Source organism: Bos indicus, chromosome 7 (genome assembly GCF_029378745.1).
Source record: "Bos indicus isolate NIAB-ARS_2022 breed Sahiwal x Tharparkar chromosome 7, NIAB-ARS_B.indTharparkar_mat_pri_1.0, whole genome shotgun sequence".
NCBI classification, from domain to species: domain Eukaryota; kingdom Metazoa; phylum Chordata; class Mammalia; order Artiodactyla; family Bovidae; genus Bos; species Bos indicus.
The window spans coordinates 13,657,117-13,682,206 of NC_091766.1; the positions used below are offsets into that span (position 1 = coordinate 13,657,117).

At 39.0% G+C, this 25,090-nt stretch overlaps 1 protein-coding gene across 1 annotated transcript in view; it reads right to left on the reverse strand.

Moving 5' to 3' along the window:
• The window catches only part of LOC109560924 (olfactory receptor 7E178-like), a 37,038-nt gene extending 18,078 nt beyond the window's left edge, over nt 1-18,960 (reverse strand). The window contains exons 1-3 of the mRNA XM_070792265.1: nt 18,916-18,960; nt 10,813-11,740; nt 8,239-8,313 (exon numbers count right to left, since the gene is read on the reverse strand). Of these exons, the coding sequence (XP_070648366.1) occupies nt 8,239-8,313; nt 10,813-11,740; nt 18,916-18,960 (1,048 nt within the window). The remainder of the gene's footprint in view (nt 1-8,238; nt 8,314-10,812; nt 11,741-18,915) is intronic.
• Between the last annotated feature and the right edge of the window lie 6,130 nt (nt 18,961-25,090).

Sequence of the window (25,090 nt, forward strand, 5' to 3'; positions counted from 1 at the left end):
ACCCAGAGAGTCCCAAACAGGATAAACCCAAGGCAAAACACCCCAAGACACATATTAATCAAATTAACAAAGATCAAACACAAAGAACAAATATTAAAAGCAGCAAGGGAAAAACAACAAATAACACACAAGGAAATTCCCATCAGGATAACAACTGATCTTTCAATAGAAACTCTTCAAGCCAGGAGGAAATGGCAAAACATACTTAAAGTGATGAAAGAAAATAACCTACAGCCCAGATTACTGTACCCAGCAAGGATCTCATTCAAGTATGAAGGAGAAATCAAAAGCTTTACAGACAAGCAAAAGCTGAGACAATTCAGCACCACCAAACCAGCTCTCCAACAAATACTAAAGGATATTCTCTAGACAGGAAACACAAAAAAAGGTGTATAAACTCGAAACCAAAACAATAAAGTAAATGGCAACAGGATCATACTTACCAATAATTACCTTAAACGTAAATGGGTTCAATGCCCCAACCAAAAGAAAAAGACTGGTTGAATGGATACAAAAACAAGACCCCTACATATGTTGTCTACAAGAGACCCACCACAAAACAGGGGACACATACAGACTGAAAGTGAAGGGCTGGAAAAATATTTTCCATGCAAATAGAGACCAAAAGAAAGCAGGAGTAGCAATACTCATATCAGAAAAAATAGACTTTATTTTATTTTTATTTATTTATTAATTTTATTTTATTTAACTTTACAATATTGTATTGGTTTTGCCATATGTCAAAATGAATCTGCCACACGTATACATGTGTTCCCCATCCTGAACCCTCCTCCCTCCTCCCTCCCCATACCATCCCACTGGGTCGTACCAGTGCACCAGCCCAAGCATCCTGTATCGTGCATCAAACCTGGACTGGTGACTCGTTTCATATATGATATTATACATATTTCAATGCCATTCTCCCAAATCATCCCACCCTGTCCCTTTCCCACAGAGTCCAAAAGACTGTTCTATACATCAAGTTTGTTTTGCTGTCTTGTATACACGGTTATTGTTACCATCATTTTAAATTCCATATATATGTGTTTGTATACTGTACTGGTGTTTTTCTTTCTGGCTTACTTCACTCTGTATAAAAGGCTCCAGTTTCATCCACCTCATTAGAACTGATTCAAAAGTATTCTTTTTAATGGCTGTGTAATATTCCATTGTGTATATGTACCACAGCTTTCTTATCCATTCCTCTGCTGATGGACATCTAGGTTGCTTCCATGTCCTGGCTATTATAAACAGTGCTGCGATGAACATTGGGGTACACGTGTCTCTTTCCCTTCTGGTTTCCTCAGTGTGTATGCCCAGCAGTGGGATTGCTGGGTCATAAGGCAGTTCTATTTCCACTTTTTTAAGGAATCTCCGACTGTTCTCCACAGTGGCTGTACTAGCTTGCATTCCCACTAACAGTGTAAGAGGGTTCCCTTTTTCCCACATCCTCCCCAGCATTTATTGCTTGTAGACTTTTGGATGACAGCCATTCTGACTGGCATGAAATGGTACCTCCTAGTGGTTTTGATTTGCATTTCTCTGATAATGAGTGATGATGAGCATCTTTTCATGTTTTTGTTAGCCATCTGCATGTCTTCTTTGGAGAAATGTCTATTTACTTCTTTGGCCCATTTTTTGATTGGGTTGTTTATTTTTCTGGAATTGAGCTGTAGGAGTTGCTTGTATATTTTTGAGATTAGTTGTTTGTCAGTTGCTTCATTTGCTATTATTTTCTCCCATTCTGAAGGCTGTCTTTTCACCTTGCTTATAGTTTCCTTTGTTGTGCAGAAGCTTTTAAGTTTAATTAGGTCCCATTTGTTTATTTTTGACAAAGGCTGTGAAAAGAGACAAAGAAGGTCACTACATATGATCAAAGGATCAATCCAAGAAGAAGATATAACAATTAAAAATATATATGCACCCAACATAGGAGCACCGCAATATGTAAGACAAATGCTAACAAGTATGAAAGGGGAAATTAACAATAACACAATAATAGTGGGAGACTTTAATACTCCACTCACACTTATGGATAGATCAACTAAACAGAGAATTAACAAAGAAACACAAACATTAAATGATACAATAGACCAGTTAGACCTAATTGATATCTATAGGACATTTCACCCTAAAACAATGAATTTCACTTTTTTCTCAAGCGTACACGGAACCTTCTCCAGGATAGATCACATCCTGAGCCATAAATCTAGCCTTGGTAAATTCAAAAAGACTGAAATCATTCCGAGCATCTTTTCTGACCACAATACAGTAAGATTAGATCTCAATTACAGGAGAAAAAACTATTAAAAATTCCAACATATGGAGGATGAACAACACCCTGCTGAATAACCAACAAATCACAGAAGAAATCAAAAAAGAAATCAAAATATGCATAGGAACAAATGAAAATGAAAACACAACAACCCAAAACCTGTGGGACACTGTAAAAGCAGTCCTAAGGGGAAAGTTCATAGCAATACAGGCATACCTCAAGAAACAAGAAAAAAGTCAAATAAATAACCTAACTCTACACCTAAAGCAACTAGAAAAGGAAGAAATGAAGAACTCCAGGGTTAGTAGAAGGAAAGAAATCTTAAAAATTAGGGCAGAAATAAATGCAAAAGAAACAAAAGAGACCATAGCAAAAATCAACAAAGCCAAAAGCTGATTCTTTGAAAGGATAAATAAAATTGACAAACCATTAGCCAGACTCATCAAGAAACAAAGGGAGAAAAATCAAATCAATAAAATTAGAAATGAAAATGGAGCGATCACAACAAACAACACAGAAATACAAAGGATCATAAGAGACTACTATCAGCAATTATATGCCAATAAAATGGACAACGTGGAAGAAATGGACAAATTCTTAGAAAAGTACAACTTTCCAAAACTGGACCAGGAAGAAATAGAAAATCTTAACAGACCCATCACAAGCACGGAAATTGAAACTGTAATCAGAAATCTTTCAGCAAACCAAAGCCCAGGTCCAGACGGCTTCACAGCTGAATTCTACCAAAAATTTAGAGAAGAGCTAACACCTATCCTGCTAAAACACTTCCAGAAAATTGCAGAGGAAGGTAAACTTCCAAACTCATTCTATGAGGCCACCATCACCCTAATACCAAAACCTGACAAAGATCCCACAAAAAAAGAAAACTACAGGCCAATATCACTGATGAACATAGATGCAAATATCCTTAACAAAATTCTAGCAATCAGAATCCAACAACACATTAAAAAGATCATACAGCATGACCAAGTGGGCTTTATCCCAGGGATGCAAGGATTCTTCAATATCCGCAAATCAATCAATGTAATACACCACATTAACAAACTGAAAAATAAAAACCATATGATTATCTCAATAGATGCAGAGAAAGCCTTTGACAAAATTCAACATCCATTTATGAAAAAACTCTCCAGAAATCAGGATTAGAAGGAACATACCTGAACATAATAAAAGCTATATATGACAAACCCACAGCAAACAATATCCTCAATGGTGAAAAATTGAAAGCATTTCCCCTAAAGTCGGGAACAAGACAAGGGTGTCGACTTTCACCATTACTATTCAACATAGTTTTGGAGGTTTTGGCCACAGCGATCAGGGCAGAAAAAGAAATAAAAGGAATCCAAATTGGAAAAGAAGAAGTAAAACTCTCACTGTTTGCAGATGACACGATCCTCTGCATAGAAAACCCTAAGGACTCCACGAGAAAATTACTAGAACTAATCAATGAATATAGTAAAGTTGCAGGATATAAAATCAACACACAGAAATCCCTTGCATTCCTATACACTAAAAATGAGAAAATAGAGAAATTAAGGAAACAATTCCATTCACCATTGCAACGGAAAGAATAAAATACTTAGGAATATACCTACCTAAAGAAACTAAAGACCTATATATAGAAAACTATAAAACACTGGTGAAAGAAATCAAGGAGGACACTAATAGACAGAGAAATATACCATGTTCATGGATTGGAAGAATCAATATAGTGAAAATGAGTATACTAGCCAAAGCAATTTATAGATTCAGTGCAGTCCCTATCAAACTGCCAACAGTATTCTTCACAGAGCTAGAACAAATAATTTCACAGTTTGTATGGAAATACAAAAAACCTCAAATAGCCAAAGCTATCTTGAGAAAGAAGAATGGAACTGGAGGAATCAACCTGCCTGACTTCAGGCTCTACTACAAAGCCATAGTCATCAAGACAGTATGGTACTGGCACAAAGACAGAAATATAGATCATTGGAACATAATAGAAAGCCCAGAGATAAATCCATGCACCTATGGACACCTTATCTTTGACAAAGGAGGCAAGAATATACAATGGATTAAAGACAATCTCTTTCACAAGTGGTGCTGGGAAAACTGGTCAACCACTTCTAAAAAAATTAAACTAGAATACTTTCTAATGCCACAATAAATAAACTCAAAATGGATTAAAGATCTAAATGTAAGACCAGAAAATATAAAACTCCTAGAGGAGAACATAGGCAAAACACTCTCTGACATACATCACAGCAGGATCCTCTATGACCCACCTCCCAGAATATTGGAAATAAAAGCAAAAATAAACAAATGGGACCTAATTAAACTTAAAAGCTTCTGCACAACAAAGGAAACTATAAGCAAGGTGAAAAGACAGCCTTCAGAATGGGAGAAAATAATAGCAAATAAAGCAACTGACAAACAACTAATCTCAAAAATATACAAGCAACTCCTACAGCTCAATTCCAGAAAAATAAACGACCCAATCAAAAAATGGGACAAGGAACTAAACAGACATTTCTCTAAAGAAGACATATAGATGGCTAACAAACACATGAAAAGATGCTCAACATCACTCATTATCAGAGAAATGCAAATCAAAACCACTATGAGGTACCATTTCACGCCAGTCAGAATGGCTGCGATCCAAAAGTCTACAAGCAATAAATGCTGGAGAGGGTGTGGAGAAAAGGGAACCCTCTTACACTGTTGGTGGGAATGCAAACTAGTACAGCCACTATGGAGAACAGTGTGGAGATTTCTTTAAAAACTGGAAATAGAACTGCCTTATGATCCAGCAATCCCACTGCTGGGCATACACACTGAGGAAACCAGAATTGAAAGAGACACGTGTACCCCAATGTTCATCACAGAACTGTTTATAATAGCCACGACATGGAAGCAACCTAGATGTCCATCAGCTGACAAATGGATAAGAAAGCTGTGGTACATATACACAATGGAGTATTACTCAGCCATTAAAAAGAATACATTTGAATCAGTTCTAATGAGGTGGATGAAACTGGAGCCTATTATACAGAGTGAAGTAAGCCAGAAGGAAAAACACCAATACAGTATACTAACGCATATATATGGAATTTAGAAAGATGGTAACAGTAACCCTGTATACGAGACAGCAAAACAAACTTGATGTATAGAACAGTCTTTTGGACTCTGTGGGAAAGGGAGAGGGTGGGATGATTTGGGAGAATGGCATTCAAACATGAATAATGTCATATATGAAACAAGTCACCAGTCCAGGTTCGATGAAAGATACTGGATGCTTGGGGCTGGTACACTGGGACGACTCAGAGGGATGGTGCAGGGAAGGTGGAGGGAGGAGGGTTCAGGATGGGAACTCGTGTATACCTGTGGTGGTGTCATATTGATATATGGCAAAACCAATAAATATTGCAAAGTTAAAAAATAAAATTATATTAAAATATTAATAAATAAAAGATAATTCCGGGGGAAAAAAAGACATGAAAACTAATTTCTACTTGTTTATATCTCCTTGCATAGATATTTTTTCTTTTTCTTTCCTTGGAGGATAATTGCTTTACAATATTGTGTTGCTGCTGCTGATAAGTTGCTTTAGTCGTGTCTAACTCTATGTGACCCCATGGACTGCAGCCTACGAGGCTTCTCCGTCCATGGGATTCTCCAGGCAAGAACACTGGAGTGGGTTGCCATTTCCTTCTCCAATGCATGAAAGTGGAAAATGAAAGTGAAGTCGCTCAGTCGTGTCCTACTCTTAGCTACCCCATGGACTGCAGCCTACCAGGCTCCTCCATCCATGGGATTTTCCAGGCAACAGTACTGGAGTGGGGTGCCATTGCCTTCTCCCACAATATTGTGTTGGCTTCTGCTATTCATCAACATGCATCAGCCACAGGTATACATATGTCCCCTCCCTCTGGAGTGCCCCTCCCATCTCCATCCCATCCCATCCCTCTAGGTTGTCACAGAGCACTGGGTTGAGTTCCCTGTGTCACATATCAAATTCTCACTTGCTATTTATTTTGCATATGCTGATGTATAAATGAAAGGGAATTACTCATCTTTTGAGTATGCTTAGGCTGCCAGGGATAAACTATAGAATCTCTGTAGATATAATAACATTCTACACATTCCCCTCTGCACTTACTGGGCTGGGCTGCATCTCTGCTAGAACATGACCAAGGAGCACAGACTCACTGACCCTCTCCTGCCTGATGTGTGATGAAGTCTCAGGGTCCCTCCTCAGGATGGGCAGAAAGACAGAATCAGGCTGAACCTTATGATGCAAGCTCCTGCAAAGGATAAAGACATGGGTGTGGAGTCACAATATTAAAGCTGGCAAACTAAAGAGCTCTAGGCATAGGCTAATTATTTAAAATGATTTGACCTTAGGGCTCAACGCCCAGAGCTCATCATTAGCCAGTGGGACAGTGTTGCCTCTATCTCTGGGGACTTGTTAATATTAACAGCAAAGGAAAAGGAGAAAAGTGAATGTCCTGGGCAGTGACTCAGTTCTTCTTCTCAGAAGGAAATTCACCTGTACTCTTGCTTCTTACTTCTAATTTACAGGTTCTTAACATAAAACTCAGATTTTATTTCACAATCTAAAACACTCAGTGTGGTCTTGATATCTGCAAATTGATTGTATCCATCATGAGGTCTATGCAGCATTAGATCCATACCAGGGATATGATACACTTTCCATTTTCACAGTTAATATTTGTTTCTAAGGATAACTTCTTATTTTCCTTTCCTCACCCTGGCTCAGCTGGTATCGGAAATGGGGGACTTCAATGTTTTGCTAATTTGAATGAACCTTCAGTTCTAAGTTTTTTCTCTAAATGAATTACATTGGCATATTAGAAAATTATTGATCTTTACTTATGATTTTATTACTGATACTTTAAATATTTCAGTGTGTCTCCCAGAAGGTTGTATTCAAGGTGATAGCCAGGGCTGCAGGCATCTCAAGATTGAATCAGCAGGTGTCCACTTTCAAGCACACTCATGAACCTGTTGGGAGGATTCACCTGTCCACACAATATTGTCCAAAGAATTCCTTAAGTTCCTTGACACTTGACCTCCTTGCCTGGTGGGGGAGTTGGGTTTTATCAGTGTGGACTATCAATAAAACAAGAGAGAGATGCAGCAAGAACAAAGCCAGATTATTTTACTCGCTTCCCAGAATTGACTTCCCAAAATTCTTCCACATTCTCATTGTTGGAAGTGGGTCTCTATGTACATGTCACACTCAGTGGGAAGGGAAATATGCAAAGCAATGGAAACCAAGAGATGGGACATTGGGAGCTTCTCAGATACTGCCCACCACACAATCCTCATTCTCTATAAAGACTTTGTCATCCAAACAATTCAAGACTCAGGGCTTGTCCATCTGCTTTCCAGCATATCCCCAAATTCATCCCACCACCATGATCTCAACAAAAATTTCCTGGACACAAGCTAGATTATGGGTAGAACTTACTCTCCCCTGGGTACTTCTGCAGATCCTACTCTACTGCTTCACATAATACAGTCTGAAGTAGACCCCTGGTTTCTGATATACTAAGAGAGCTCCTCCCAGAGAAGGCAATGGCACCGCATTCCAGTACTCTTGCCTGGAAAATCCCATGGATGGAGGAGCCTGGTGGGGCTGCAGTCCATGGGGTCACAAGAGTCAGACATGACTGAGAGACTTCACTTTCACTTTTCACTTTCATGCATTGGAGAAGGAAATGGCAACCCACTCCATTGTTCTTGCCTGGAGAATCCCAGGGACTGGGGAGCCTGGTGGGCTGCCGTCTATGGGGTCACACTGAGTCGGACACAACTGAAGCCACTTAGCAGAAAGAGAGCTCCTCCACCAACATCAGGACAACCTGCAGCCATTTCATGGATGAATGTAATAAATCTTCCATGCGCTTCCAATTTCTGCTAACTACATGGGAATCTACTCGCTCCAGAATATATTTTTTTAAGGTTTCTTTGTGGTCTCAGTGCTTGAACACTTTTATAAAATGTGATTTGGGCTCACCCGTTTTTAAATAGTGGATAAAGTGAGATGTTTGTGGATAGTGATATGATGTAATTTTTAAAATTCTATCTACAACTATGGAGAACAGCATGGAAGTTCCTTCAGAAACTAGGATACAACTGCCATATGACACAGCAATTCCACTATGGGCATATTCCCTGAGAAAACCATAATTCAAAAAGACATATGTATCCCAAAGTTCATCAGCACACTAGTTGCAATAGCTGAGACATGGAAGCAACCTAGATGTCCAACTACAGATGAAATGGATAAAGAAGATGTGGTACATATATACAATGGAATAATACTCAGCCATAAAAGAAATGAAACTGAGTCCATTGTAGTGAGGTAGATGAACCTAGAGTCTGTCATACAGTGTGACATGTCAGAAAAAGAAAACAAATATCATATATTAATGTATATATATATATATATATATATATATATAGGATCTAGAAAAATGGTATCAATGAACCTATTTGTGGGGCAGGAATGGAGCACCTGATGTAGAGAATGGATTTGTGGACACAGTGAATGAAGGAGAGAGTGGGATGAAAGGAGAATGTAACATCGACATATACACACTATCATGTGTAAAAACGGATACCTGGTGAGAAGTTGCTATAGGACACAGGGAGCCCAGTCTGGTGCTCTTCGATGACCTAGATGGGTGGGATCAGGGGAGAGGAAGGAGGCTCAAGAGGAAGGTGATATATGTATAAATATGACTGATTCATGTTGTATGGCAAATACCAACACAACATTGTAAATCAATTTTCTTCCAATTATAAGACAACATAAATATTAAAAACCAAAAAAATACCCATGCATATTGATTGTAATTTCAGAGTGATATGTATGGAACAACCTTATTCTTTGTAAAAGGTAAAAAAAAAAACAAAAAAACAAAAAAAAAACTCCTTGCATTTGCTTTTGCCTGTCTGAATATAGAGAAGAGGATGAAAGAAATCCTAGGTGCAATACTCAATTAATCCAGCAAATGAGGTTGGAGAAAGGAGCGGAAGGATGATTTTCTTTATAATTCTATCGCTGGCTTGTCACAATGAGTGGATGTTGTTTTTGTAAAAATGCAATTGAGAAAAATAAATGGTTGATGAATGAGTAAAAAAGGAGAAAAAAAGTGAAGGAAGCTACAACTCCAAGGCCTTGAGGGATAAAAAGGGAACAGTCGAGGATTTAGGGTAAAGAGAATTTTACTGACCACAATTGAATGTATATAAGATGACCACAAGATGGGAAATAGAGCAAGGATTTTAGAGCTCCACCCCAAACAAAGTATATAAATGTGAGTTTGGGGCAAAGATGATAGCTTCACAATCAGCACACAGACCCAATTGTATGGTATGAAGAGAGACCATATGTGCAAATCATTTTCAGGAATAATGGAGGAAATAAACTGCCAGTTGGCTTTTCATATTGTCCCCTACTGAAGTCTGATCAGTTTAGCATCTTCGTCCATGAGCAGTTAGGACCCAAAGCATAAAGGGCACCTTTGAATGAAAGTATTGGTTCATATCAGTAATTCTCAGTAGGACCATTGAGTGCTTTTAATAGTCCTCATCCTCAGGGCACAACCAAGTCCAGTTAAATCAGAATCTCTGTTATTGAGACCCAATTGTCAGTATTTTTATGTTTCCTGGATGATTTTCATAAAAACCAGGACTGAGGAGAGGTTATATGTATCCTCCCACATAAACTCCATATGCAGAATTGATAAATAGAAGCTACTATGGAAAATATCAATGTGATGGTGAGGATGTAGAACAATGAGAACTCCTCTGTCCTTCCATGGAAGTGGAAGGGCTTAGTGGCTCAGTCGTGTCCAACTCTTTGAAACCCTTTAGACAGTAACCCACCGGGCTCCTCTGTCTATTGCTTTTGGGCTTTCTAGATGGTGCTAGTGGTAAAGAATTCATCTGCAAATATAGAAGACATAGGAGACACAGTTTTGATCCCTGGATTGGGAAAATTCCCTTGAGGAGGAAATGGCAACCCACTTTAGTATTCTTGCCTGGAAAACTCCACTGACAGAGGGGTCTGGCAGGCTACTAAGGCTACTATCCATGAGGTCACAAAAAGTCAGACACAACTGAGCAACTGAGCACACACATGGAAAATATACAAGAACTATGGGAAAGATGTAAATTGTAAATATGTAAAAAAAGTTATTCATCTTACCAGGATGCTTGGGCTGCTGACAATAAAATGAAGCATCACCACAGTAAAATAATATTTAATCCTGCATTTATTAAGCTATACAAAAGATCCCAGAATACTCCCACAGTCTCATTAAAGACATATCAAACCCAGCAACACTCAGGTGTTAAGCAAGGGGAAGTGTTGAAGGCCAGAAGAACTACAAAAGCGAGGTGATGAGAGAGGTAGAATTTGAGGTTCACATGCATAGTTTTGTTGCATTTTCTAACCTACATTCTAAATGAATGACACAGGTACTGAGATTAGATTGTTTTGCTGAGTAACCTGAACATGGCCTTTTTGATGTCCCTGTTCCTGAGACTGTAGATGAAGGGGTTCAGCATGGGGGTGACCATGGTGTATACCACCGAGGCCACTGCATCCTTCCTGGGAGATTGTGAGATGGCTGAGCTGAGGTACACACCAAGGCCTGTTCCATAAAATAAGCAAACACATGCCAGATGAGAGCCACAGGTGGAGAAGGCTTTATACCTCCCACCTAATGAGGGAACTCTCAGAATGGAGGAAAAAATTTTATAGTAAGAGAAAAAGATACCTGAGACAGGAAGAAATCCAAAGATGGTACCAGCAAAATACATGACTATGTTACTGGTGAAAGTGTCAAAACAGGCAAGCTTGAGGAGTAGAGAAGGGTCACAGAAGAAATTAGAAATTTCCACATCCTTGAAGCAGGCGACTTGTGACACAATCCAATTGTGCACCTGGGACTCCAAAAGACTAACAAAAGAGGACACCAAAACTAAGGAGCAGCACAGGCGTGGGTTCATGATGACGGTGTAGTGCAGTGGCTGACAGATGGCCACAAACCTGTCATAGGCCATCACAAACAGAAGCGTATCATCCAAACAACCAAAAAGGGTAAAAGTAGACATCTGTGTCAGGCAGCCCACATAGGAAATGACTCTGCTGTGAGTTTGGATGTTCACAATCATATTGGGGACAGTGCTGGAGATGAAACCAATGTCTGCCAAGGACAGGTTGGAGAGGAAGAAGTACATGGGGGTGTGGAGGTGGGGGTCAGAGCTGACAGCCAGGATGATGAGCAGGTTCCCCAGCACAGTGACCAGGTACGTGGACAGGAAGAGTCCAACGAGGAAAGGCTGCAGTTCTGGATCATCTGACAGGCCCAGAAGGAAGAATTCTGAGACTCTTGTTAGATTTCCAGCTCTGTGCTGCTTGGTCACCTTTGGAAGAATAAAAGAGGGTTTGAAAAATAGGAAATAACTAAATGGGCATTGAGCACTGTGTCCATATTTTGGATTCAAGCTTCATTTCTAAGACCATATACCCCAGTACGTTCAGCAATATTTCTCAGTGACAAAGTCTGTTTAGAACTGCTTCCTTCTTGGTTCATGTGTTATTCACCTTTTTCGATACACCCATACTTTATAAAACTTCACTGAAAAGTGAAAGGGAGGGAGGACATTAGAGGTAATACCTCCAGGATCTCAGTAAAATGCAACCTTCTTTTTTACATATGTTAGTGTATATGTTTCCATGCTACTCTCTCCATTAGCCTGAATGAGACATTTTCTTCCTTCTTTAAGAAAAATTAAATTCTAATTTAAAGAAATAAAGCCATATATATACATATATATATATATACATATATATATATATATCTTGTTTTATTCAAATATAATTCTAGATAATTCCTTCATTTAGAATATCTACAGATCTCTGTGAAACAGGACTATGTCATCTGGATTCTAAATTAAAGATGAATGTTCATAATCCAAACACATTTTATATGATATGCAGTGTTTTATCCTTCTTTATTTTTCTGTCTTCCTTCCTTCATGAAATAGGTGATTACTCAAATGTCAAGGTTTTCTTTTGAAGGCCATTTAGTATACTTGATATCTTTGATGAACTCTATAGTCCATGGAATTCTCCAGGCTAGAATACTGAAGTGAGTAGCCTTTCCCTACTCCATGGGATCTTCCCAAACCAGGGATCGAACCCAGGTCTCCCACATTGCAGGAATATTCTTTACCAGCTGAGCCACAAGGGAGGCCCCATTGATGGACTTCAAATTTCAGTTAATATGGTTTAATTAAGTGCACATAATCATAATGCACTGGTGACTACAAGATGGAAGAAAGCCTCTTGGAATCTTTTCTTTTATATGGGGTATTTGTTTCAATTCTGCCTCAGTAAAATGTCTGATGTGTGATACCACTTGCATTTTTGGACTCTATTCTGTACTGGTGGGATAATACTTTTTTCTTTTTTCTTTTTTTTTTGGTTTATTGAAGTTTGATTAACAAAATTGCATATATTTGGGTTATGCAATGAAGTGTTTTAAAAGATGTCCAAAATGATGATTTAGTATACATCAACATTGTGAACAAATACCACAATCAAGTTAATTAGCATGTCTGTCACCTCACAGAATTTCTATTCATGTGTGTGTGTGTGTGTGTGTGTGTGTGTGTGTGTGTGTGTGTGTAGTAACAGTTAAGCAGATCTTTCTTAGCAGATTTCAAGAATATAATATATTATTATTAACTATAATCAACAGATTGTATTTAGATCCCCAGAATTTACTCATTTCATAACTGAAAGTTTCTCCACCACCAGTTCTCACAACTACAGTTCTAATCCATGATCCTAAGATTTTTACTTTCTTAGCTTCCACACATAAATGAGATCATATGGTATCTGACTCTACATCTAGTATATGTTTTTTAATAAGAATATTATTTTCCAGGTCCATCCCTGTTGTCATAAATGGCAGGATTTCCTTGTTTTTATGGTTGAGTAACATCTAATTCTTTAAATACACACAGGATGCTTTCTTTCATTATTCATCTGTCAACAGACACATACCCATATTTTCACTATGTAAAATAATAATGCCATGACATGGGAATACAGATATCTCTTTAAGGTTCTGATTTCATTTCCTTGGCATCTACCCTGAAGTAGGGTTGTTGGATCCTAAGGTAGTTCTACTTCAATTTGTTGCAGTTTTTAATTTCTTAAGAAGCCTTCATTCTGTTTGCTATTTTTTAATATAAATTTTTTTATTTTCATTGGAGGCTAATTACTTTACAATATTGTATTGGTTTGTCAACATTAACATGAATCTGCCACGGTTGTACACGTGTTCCCCATCCTGAACCCCCCTCCCTCCTCCCTCCCCATACCATCCCTCTGAGTTATCCCAGTGCATCAGGCCCAAGCATCCTGTATCATGCATCAAACCTGGACTGGTGATTCCTTTCATATATGATATTATATATGTTTCAATGTCATTCTCCCAAATCATCCCAGCCTCGCCCTCTCCCACAGAGTCCAAAAGACTGTTCTATACATCTGTGTCTCTTTTGCTATCTTGCATACAGGGTTATCATTACCATCTTTTTAAATTCCATATATATGCATTAGTATACTATATTGGTGTTTTTCTTTCTGTCTTACTTCACTCCGTATGATAGGCTACAGTTTCATCCACCTCATTAGAACTGATTCAAATGTATTCTTTTTAATGGCTGAGTAATACTCTATTGTGTATATGTACCACAGCTTTCTTATCCATTCATCTGCTGATGGACATCTAGGTTGCTTCCATGTCCTGGCTATTATAAACAGTGCTGTGATGAACATTGGGGTACACGAGTCTCTTTCAATTCTGGTTTCCTCGGTGTGTATGCCCAGCAGTGGGATTGCTGGATCATAAGGCAGTTCTATTTCCAGTTTTTTAAAGAAATCTCCACACTGTTCTCCATAGTGACTGTACTAGTTTGCATTCCCACCAACAGTGTAAGACGGTTCCCTTTTTTCCACATCCTCCCAAGCATTTATTGCTTGTAGACTTTTGGATCACAGCCATTCTGACTGGTGTGAGATGGTACCTCATTGTGGTTTTGCTTTGCATTTCTCTAATAATGAGTGATGTTGAGCATCTTTTCATGTGTTTGCAAGCCATCTGTATGTCTTTTTTGGAGAAATGTCTGTTTAGTTCTTTGGCCCATTTTTTGATTGGGTCGTTTATTTTTCTGGAATTGAGCTGTAGGAGTTACTTGTATATTTTTGAGATTAGTTGTTTGTCAGTTGCTTCGTTTGCTATTACTTTTTCCCATTCTGAAGGCTGTCTTTTCACCTTGCTTATAGTTTCCTTTGTTGTGCAGAAGCTTTTAAGTTTAATTAGGTCCCATTTGTTTATTTTTGCTTTTATTTCCAATATTCTGGGAGGTGGGTCATGGAGGATCCTGCTGTGATTTATGTCAGAGTGTTTTGCCTATGTTTTCCTCTAGGAGTTTTATAGTTTCTGGTTTTACGTTTAGATCTTTAATCCATTTTGAGTTTATTTTTGTGTATGGTGTTAGAAAGTGTTCTAGTTTCATTCTTTTACAAGTGGTTGACCAGTTTTCCCAGCAACACTTGTGAAAGAGACTTTTTTCTCCGTTGTATATTCTTGCCTCCTTTGTCAAAGATAAGGTGTCCATAGGTGCATGGATTTATCTCTGGGCTTTCTATTTTGTTCCATTGATCTATATTTCTGTCTTTGTGCCAGTACCATACTGTCTTGACGACTGTGGCTTTGTAGTAGAGTCTGAAGTCAGGCAGGTTGAATCCTCCAGTTCCATTCTTCTTTCTCAAGATTGCTTTGGCTATTCGAGGTTTTTCATATTCCCATACAAATTGTGAAATTATTTGTTCTAGCTCTGTGAAAAATACCATTGGTAGGGATTGCATTGGATCTATAGATTGCTTTGGGTAGTATACTCATTTTCACTATATCAGTTCTTCCGATCCATGAACACAGTATATTTCTCCATCTCTAAGTGTCCTCTTTGATTTCTTTCACCAGTGTTTTATAGTTTTCTATATATAGGTCTTTAGTTTCTTTAGGTAGATATATTCCTAAGTATTTTATTCTTTTTGTTGAAATGGTGAATGGAATTGTTTCCTTAATTTCTCTCTATATTTTCTCATTATTAGTGTATAGGAATGCAAGGGATTTCTGTGTAATAGCTGTACAAATATTCATTCCCACCAACCAAGTACAAGTGTTCCCTTCAACTCCACATCCTACCCAATATTTGTTGTCTTTTTGTATATAATGGCCATCCTAACAGATGTGAGGTGATATTTGATTTCCATTTGGTCTTGTATGTCCTAATGTTACCTGATGTTGAGTATCTTTTACCCAGTGGTCTTGTTCTCCTGATCATGAATCCTCCTGTTTACTGTTGAGGAGGTTAACGCTAGGGAAAGTCCCACTCCCAGGTCAGGACCCAGCCTTCTTATGTCAAGGTAACAAATTTTCCTGCCAATCATTCCTGATAGAGGGGTTGTAATTCTTCTAATTCTGCTTTTTATAGGCAATTCAAGTTCTTTATTTTGGCTTTCAAACTATGACTTAATTGTGAAAAAAAGATTAAAACAGAATAATGCAAACACATCTGGGTAGTCTCCTTATCTATGAAATTATGATAGTAATTAAACCTACAGAATAGGACTATTACAAGATAGTTTTTTAAACATCATTAATATTGCTTAAACAAGTGGTTTTCAGTTTCAGTTGATCTATTATTTACATGTGCTTACTTTAAAAATACTCACTTACCCCAGCCTCAGCCTCAAATCAATTTCGGGATCTCTACATGTGAGTTTCTTGGTCTCCTTTCTTTGAAGCTGGGCTTGATAAACACTGCTTTAGAATACAGTCTAACACTTAGAAAAAGCTCAATGACCATCATCTATTTATATAATCATGAATTCACACTATTTTTAAAACAGAAACTTTTTCTAATATTTGCTTCAGATTTCATATTCATACAGATTTGAAACATTAACAATAAAATTTAACTTCTCTTGGTGTCTCAGCTCTAATCCATTTCTCTGCATACACCTCCCTAATAGCAACCAGTGTCATGTCTTGGGTGCACACTTTGTTTCTATGAAAAATGGAAGGGTTTAAACAAAATTTACTGGATTTATTTTATTCTTTTTTTTTCTGCCCTTGTCCTTAATCTTTTTTTTTTAAACTTTACATAATTGTATTAGTTTTGCCAAATATCAAAATGGATTTATTTTATTCTTGTTGCTGCCTCTGTGTCAACAAGATAGAGTCTCTGGAGAATCAGAAATTAATGAGTCTTAGTCATTTCTCTTCATCTATGAAGAATGTACTTATGTAAACAAAAATAAAATGTCCTGTCAGGGATCAGGGCATCAGATCAACAGATATTTAAATTTGGTAACATGAAAATTAGCATAGTCATTATTAGTAAAAATAAAAAATCAAAAACGTATCTTGCCCTTCTAGTATGCCCATCATACAATTATTACACAAAGCACTATTATTATTTTAGCCCAACTTCAGTGGATTTCTGTCTGTGAACCATCAGCTCAGTTGACATGGCTAAATCTCAGATTCTAAAAAATTTCCCATAACACACTGAGAATGAGTGCAGCATAGAAAATTCAAAATTAAGTTTTTCTTCTCTGAGTCCCATACCCTAAACTTCACTCTTTTCAAACTTCCTGAAAGTGTTTGGCAGAAGTACATGAGATTTAACAACACATACATCTGGAATACATTATTTTGAACTGTTTTCATTTTTCTGAGTAGGAACAGACCACAAGGCTCTGATTCTGTGTCGCCTTTCATGATTGAGGAAACTGATTTTAAGTACATAGGAGAAAGTGGAGAGGTGAATGGAAACCCAGGAACAGAGTCAACAGAGATCTATGCTGAAGTACTGTGCTGTGCTCAGTCACTCAGTCATGTCTGCCTCTTTGCAACCCCATACACTGTAGCCCACCAGGCTCCTCTGTCATGTGGATTCCCCAGGCAAGAATATTGGAGTGGATTACCATGCCTTCTTCCAGGGGATCTTCCCTGCCCAGGGATCAAACCCAGGTCTCCCTCACTGCAGGGTGATTCCTTATTGTCTGAGCCACCAGGGAAGCCCACTCTGAAGTATCAGGTGCCAAATAATTCTATGACTTTTGTCTGTGATTTCAGACATCCTTCCTACAGTTGATGCAGTAAGTGCTACCTAGTAACCTCCAATGTGTCCTCCAGAAAACTCCAAAGGGAAGGGCACAGTGAGCAGGGAGTTTCTGCCCAGACTCACAAGGAAGTGACTGACTGACTGGGTGGCAAGAGGAAGACTGCTAGAATGACTGGCTTCAACTTGGCTTTAACACTTTCTAACTCATTACCTGATACATATGACATAAAATGTTGTGCTTCTTTTCTCTTATTAATAATAATGTAGGCAGTTATAATTTTGTGCATGCCTGTGTGCTAAGTCACTTCAGTTGAATCTGACTCTTTGTGACTCCATGGATTGTAGATGGCCAGGATCCTCTGTCCATGGAATTCTCCAGGCTAAAATACTGGAGTGGGTTGCCATGACCTCCTTCAGGGGATCTTTCCTACCCAGTGATCGAACCCAAGTCTCTCATGTCTCCTGCATTAGCAGGCAGGTTCTTTACCTTTAGCACCACCTGGGAAGACCATAATTTGGTGCAGATGCAATAAAAAATGAAACATAAAACATATACCTCAGAGCCTGACACTTATGAAGTCTTAAGTAACAGTACCTGATATTATGGTTAATGTCATCCTCCTCACCATCTTCATCAGCACTTGCAGAATTATCTGATGTGCTCATGGGGAAGTTTGAAAGTGAAAGTGATGTGGCTTGGTTGTGTCCAACTCTTTGCAACCCCATGGACTGTAGCCTACCAAGCTTCTCTGTCCATGGGATTTTCAGACAAGAGTCCTGGATTGCCATTTCCTTCTCCAGGGGATCTTCCTGACCCAGGGATCAAACCTAGGTTTCCTGCATTGCAGGCAGACGCTTTAACCTCTGAGCTACCAGGGGAGGGAAGTGGGAAATTTTTCAGAGATCTACTCACTGCTCTGGTGGGAAGCATACCAGGCAGAGCCACACCAGTGCTGGTGAAAGCAGAACTCTGAATCAGAGTTCTCACACACCAGAACGTAAGTGTCATAGGGCTCTAATCTGAAATTTGTATACTGGTGCCCTCCCATCTGTCTATCCCAACTGTCACGTTTGCCATGTTGTGCATAAAATCATGCTCCCCAAGCTCCTTTAATTCACCAATCACTGTCTCCCTCAGGACTTACTGGCCTGGGCTGCATCTCTGCTGGAACATGACCAAAGAGCACAGACTCACTGCCCTCCTCCTGCCTGGTGTGTAATGAAGTCTCAGGGTCACTCCAGAGGATGGACAGGAAGACAGACTCAGGCTGGACCTTCTAATGAAGGTTCCTACAAAAGATGGAGAAGTAGGTATGGATGGACCACAATATTAGAACTAGCAACATAACGAGCTAGAGACACTGACCAATTATTAACAAAGGTATGACCTTAGGGCTCAATGCCCAAAGCTCATCATTAGCCAGTTGCTCCATGTTGTCCCACTCTCTGGAGACTTGTTAATACTAACAAAACAGGAAAAGGAGAAAAGTGAATGTCCTGGGAAGGGTCTGGGTCTTTCTTCATCTCAGGAGGAAATTCCATGTACTCTTGCTTCTTACTTCCAACTTGCAGGATCTTAACATAACCTCAGACATTTTTTTCTCAATTTTATCCATTCAATGTGTGGTTTTGATGTGTTGAAGTCCATTTTATCAATTATGAAATCTATGTAGCAAGAGGTCTAGCCAATGATGTGATGCACTTTCCATTTTCAGAGTTAATAACTGTCTGTAAAGATAACATGCTTTCATCTCTTTACTTTAGTTCACAGTTGATGGGAGGAAACATACAATGGAATGAAAACCAAGAGGTGGGATAAGTGAGACCATCTCAGATCCTGCCCACCATACAGGCCTCATCCTCTATAAGAACTTTGTGCGCCAAACCCTTCCAAGATCAAGTCTTGCCCATCTGCTTTTCAGTATATTCCCAGATTCACTGCACCAACATGATCTCAACAAAATTTCCCTGGAAACAAACTAGAAATGGGTAGACGTTCCTCTCCCCTGGGTACTTCTACAACTTCAGGTCATGCAGTCTCAAGTAGACCCCTGGTTTCTGATACACTAGGAGAGCCCCTGCATCAATGTCTGGACAACCTGCAGCTGTTCCATGAACAGATGTAACAAATTTCCACATGCTATGTTTCACATGTTTCTGATTTCTGGTAATTCAAATGGAATCCACTCAAACCTGGATATGTTTTCTCTTGGTTTCTTTGTGGTCTCAGCTCTTGAGGACTTTAATAAAATATGGATTTGGCTTACCCATTTTTGCTATGGGATAAAGTGGGATGTATGTGGAGAGTGTTGGGATGTAACCTTCTCAATCCTGTCCATGCAATCTTCCTGACAGAGAGTGCTCTTCTGAGGAATGCAGAGGTTGGTTTGTCCTTAAATGACATGAAGAAATTTTAACTTAAACCATATCAGATTGGATATGAAGGAAAGAATGTTATGCAACCGTGTATAAAAAACTGACAGGATATTTTTAAGGGAAATCTCATAGCAGATATGCACAGGTGGATATGAGAGGAAGTCACTGGGTGTTGTAGCATTTAAATATTTAGTTCATGGCAAAAATGTATCACTAAACTGAAATGCTTTCATACTGAGATCTAGGAATAAGATTCTAGAACAAAGACGAATTTACAAGGAAACCAAGGTAGTTATGTTTGTACCATAAAATGTGACATACGTCATGTTCTTTTCCCAGTTCTCAATGCCTCCAATCATTATGACCAAATAGCAACTCAGTAGATTTGATCAGGGGCTTCCCAGGTGTTGTTGTTGGTTTTCAGTCGCCCAGTCGTGTTCAACTCTTTGCAACCCCGTGGACTGCAGCACACCAGGCTTCCTGTGCTTCACCATCTCCTGGAGCTTGCACGAACTCATGTCCATTAAGTTGGTGATGCCATCCAACCATCTCACCCTCTGTCATCCCCTTCTGCTGCCTTCAGTCTTTCCCAGCATCAATGTACTTTCTAATGAGTCAGCTCTTAACATCAGGTGGCCAAAGTATTGATGCTTCTGCTCCAGCGTTAGTCTTTCCAATGAATATTCAGTGCTGATTTCCTTTAAGATTGACTTATTTGATCTCCTTGCTGTACAAGGGACTCTCAAGAGCCTTCTCCAACACCACAGTTTGAAAGCATCAATTTTTCAGTGCTCAGCCTTCTTTACAGTCCAACTCTCACATCCATGTATGACTACTGGAAAAACCATAGCTTTGACTATGTGGACGTTTGTTGGCAAAGTGATGTCTCTGCTTTTCAACATGCTATCTCAGTTTGTCATAGCTTTCCTTCCAAGAAACAAGCATCTTTTAATCTCATGACTGCAGTCACTGTAGGGAGTGATTTTAGAGACAAAAGAAAATCTGTCACTGTTTCCCTTATTTCCCCATTTATTTGCCATGAAGTAATGGGACCAGATACCATGATCTTAGTTTTTTCATTTTTTTGTTTTAAGCCAGCTTTTTCACTTTCCTCTTCTTTCACCTTCATCAAGAGGTTCTTTGCTTTCTGCATTTAGGGTGGTGTCAGGTTGCTGTCATATCTGAGGTTGCTGATATTTCCGCAGGCAATCTTCTTTCCAGCTTGTGAGTCAGCCAATCCATCAGGCATTTTGCATGATGTTCACAGTGCATATAAGTTAAATAAGCAGGGTGACAATATACAACCTTGATATACTCCTTTCCCAATTTTGAAACAGTCCACTGTTCCAGGTCCAGTTCTAACTATTGATCCCTTTCCTTCATTCAGGTTTCTCAAGAGATGGGTCAGGTGGTCTGGCATTCCCCTCACTGTAAGAATTTTTAACAGTTTGTTGTGATCCACTGAGTCAAAGACTTTAGTGTAGTCAATGAAGAAGAAGTAGATAGTTTTCTGGAATTCCTTTGCTTTTTCTATAATCCAATGGGTATTGACTACTTGATCTCTGATTCCTCTGCCTTTTGTAAACCCAGCTTGTCCATCTGGAAGTTCTTGATTCACATACTGTTGAAGCCTAGCTTGAAGGATTTTGAGCATTACCTTACTAGCATGTGAAATGAGCACAATTGTGCAGTAGTTTGAACATCCTTTGGCATTTCCCTTCTTTGCAATTGGAATGAACACTGACATTTTCCAGTCCTGTGGCCATTGCTGAGTTTTCCAAATTTGTTGGCACATTGAGTGTAGCATTTTAACAGGGTCATCTTTTAGGATTTGAAATAGCTCAGCTGGAATTTCATCAGTTCCACTAACTTTGTTAGTCATAATTCTTCCTCAGGCACACTTGACTTCACACTCCAGAATGTCTGGATCTAGGTGAGTGAGCACACCATCGTGGTTATCCATGTTATTAAGAGCTTTTTTATACAATTATTCTATGTATTCTTGCCCCCTCTTCTTAATCTCTTCTGTTTCTGTTAGGTCATTATGATAAGTGAAATAAGTCAGACAGTGAAAGACATGGAATATGGATTTCTCTTCTCTGTGGAATGTAATATATTAAACTCATACAAGCAGAATGTATTTTCTGACATATTACCAATTGTGAACATTGCAGAAAATCATTCCATGAACATTGTAGAACACCTAGGATTATTATTCAAGTGTATACTTTCTCTTATAATATTTATGGATTTAAAGTGCCCTGTATTCATTTGCTATGAGAATTTAACACGATCTAATAAGAAACAAAGTGATAGAAGTTTAACAGAACATAAACAGAAAACTAAACCACAGAACCACACACACACAAAGTAGCATTACTTTGGCTTCTTTCAAGATTCTTTGACTGTCACTTAGGTTAGCTTAAATGGATATGCAGATATAGTATTTTAGTGATTTTAGTAACTTTTTGGAGTTGATATCTCTTTCCCTAAACTAGTAATAATTTATCTTTTTTCAAATATATTCTTTCTTTTAATGTAGAATATCATGTATGAAACGAGTTGCCAGTCCAGGTTTGATGCATGATACTGGATGCTTGGGGCTAGTGCACTGGGACGACCCAGAGGGAGGGTATGGGGAAGGAGGAGGGAGGAGGGTTCAGGATGGGGAACACATGTATACCTGTGGCGGATTCATTTTGATATTTGGCAAAACTAATACAATTTGTAATGTTTAAAAATAAAATTTTTAAAATAAATAAATAAATAAATAAACAAAACAAACAAAGTCTCTCATCAGTAGAGTTGGTTGGTGATTTTCTTAAGAGGTAAAATGGAAAGTAACTATAGTAGATCTGCACAGCTTTCAGTCAGCCAAGATTACTACCACAAAAACAATAAGTGACATCTCAATTTGTGATGGATACTTATTTTGCAGAATGCAATAGGAGCCCTAAGATGTAAAGATTCTGACAGAGGCATGGTAATGAAGTGGGAAAGGAGGATATCAAGGCTGTATATTGTCACCCTGCTTATTTAACTTATATGCAGAATACATTATGCAAAATGCCAGGCTGGATGAAGCACAAGCTGGAATCAAGATTGCCAGGAGAAATATCAATAACCTCAGATATGCAGATGACACCACCCTTATGGCAGAAAGTGAAGAGGAACTAAAGAGCCTCTTGATGAAAGTGAAAGTGGAGAGTGAAAAAGTTAGCTTAAAGCTCAACATTCAGAAAATGAAGATCATGGCATCTGGTCTCATCACTTCATGGTAAATAGATGGGGAAACAATGGAAACAGTGACAAACTTTATTTTCCTGGGCTCCAAAATCACTGCAGATGGTGACTGAAGTCATGAAATTAAAAGACACTTGTTCCTTGGAAGAAAAGCTGTGACAAACCTAGACAGTATATTAAAAAGCAGAGACATTACTTTGCCAACAAAGGTCCATATAGTCAAAGTTATGCTTTTTCCAATAGTCATGTACAGATGTGAGAGTTGAACCATAAAGAAAGCTGAGCACTAAAGAATTGATGCTTTCGAATTATCGTGTTGGAGATGACTCTTGAGAGTCCTTTGGAATGCAAGGAGATCAAACCAGTCCATCCCAAAGGAAATCAGTCCTGAATATTCATTGGAAGGACTGATGCTGAAGCTGAAGCTCCAATACTTTGGCCACCTGATGCGAAGAACTGACTCATTGGAAAAGATCCTGAGGCTTGGAAAGACTGAAGACAGGAGGAATGGGGAGGACAGAGAATGAGATGGTTGGATGGCATCACCAACTCGATGGACATGAGTTTGAACAAGCTCTGGGAGTTGGTGATGGACAGGGAGGCCCAGCGTGCTGCAGTCCATGGGGTTACAAAGAGTCAGACTGAACTGAACTGACTTGTCTTGAAGAACTCAATAGGAGACCTAAGGTGTAATTATTGAGACAGAGAACAGGAAGGCATGGCAATCAAGTGAAGTCCTAACCAGGCTGTTTCTAGTAAAAGGAAAAGTCCTCCCTTGAAAGAAGGTAAACTTACTATGAAGACTTGGGTGACTCAATGTACCTCAGGCATCATTGGACTCACATAGCAATTGGAATATGATACCACCTATTCTCCAGCTGTGTACCCAAAGCTAAGACATACACTTGACTTCCACCTGTCTTTCCTGGGCGCATTTTGCATCTTCCAATCACAGGTACATAAGAGCAAATCTTTATACCCAGTGCTATAGTATCAGTCAAGAGTCAGTTAAGTAAAGAAAAACCAATTAGTGTTTTTTCAAAAAATTTTTATTGGACTAGAGTTGATTTACAATGTTGTGTTACTTTCAGGTGTACACTACAGTGAATTTGTTATACATGTGTCCATTCTTTTTCCGAATGTTTTGTATATAGTTCATTACACTGTAGTGAGTAGAGTTCCTTCCTTTTGCTATACAGTAGGTTCTTTGGAGAAGGAAATGGCAACCCACTCCAGTATTCTTGCCTGGAGAATCCCAAGGACAGAGGAGCCTAGTGGGCTGCCGTCTATGGGGTCGTACAGAGTTGGACACGACTGAAGTGAGTTAGCAGCAGCAGCAGCAGGTTCTTAACATCTATCTATTTGGATACAGTTGTGTTTATATGTCCAGTACTCTTGCCTGGAGAATCCCATGGATGGAGGAGCCTGGTGGGCTACAGTCCACGGGGTCGCACAGAGTCGGACACGGCTGAGCGACTTCATCACTTTCATATGTCAGTTCCAGCCTTCCAATTTATCCCTTACTGCCCCTTACTCAGCATAAATTTGTTTTCTACATCTGTAACACTATTTCTGTTTTGTAGATAATCCATCCCACTCCAGTACTCTTGCCTGGAAAATCCCATGGATGGAGGAGCCCGGTAGGCTGCAGTCCATGGGGTCACTGAGAATCGGACAGGACTGAGCAACTTCACTTTCACTTTTCACCTTCATGAATTGGAGAAGGAAATGGCAACCCACTCCAGTATTCTTGCCTGGAGAATCCCAGGGACAGGGGAGCCTGGTGGGCTGCCATCCATGACGTCGCACAGAGTCAGACACAACTGAAGCAACTTAGCAACAGCATATATCCTACATATAAGTGATATCATATGATATTTATTTTTCTCTGACATACCTCATGCAGTATGACAATCTCTAGGTCCATTCAGGTGGCTGCAAATG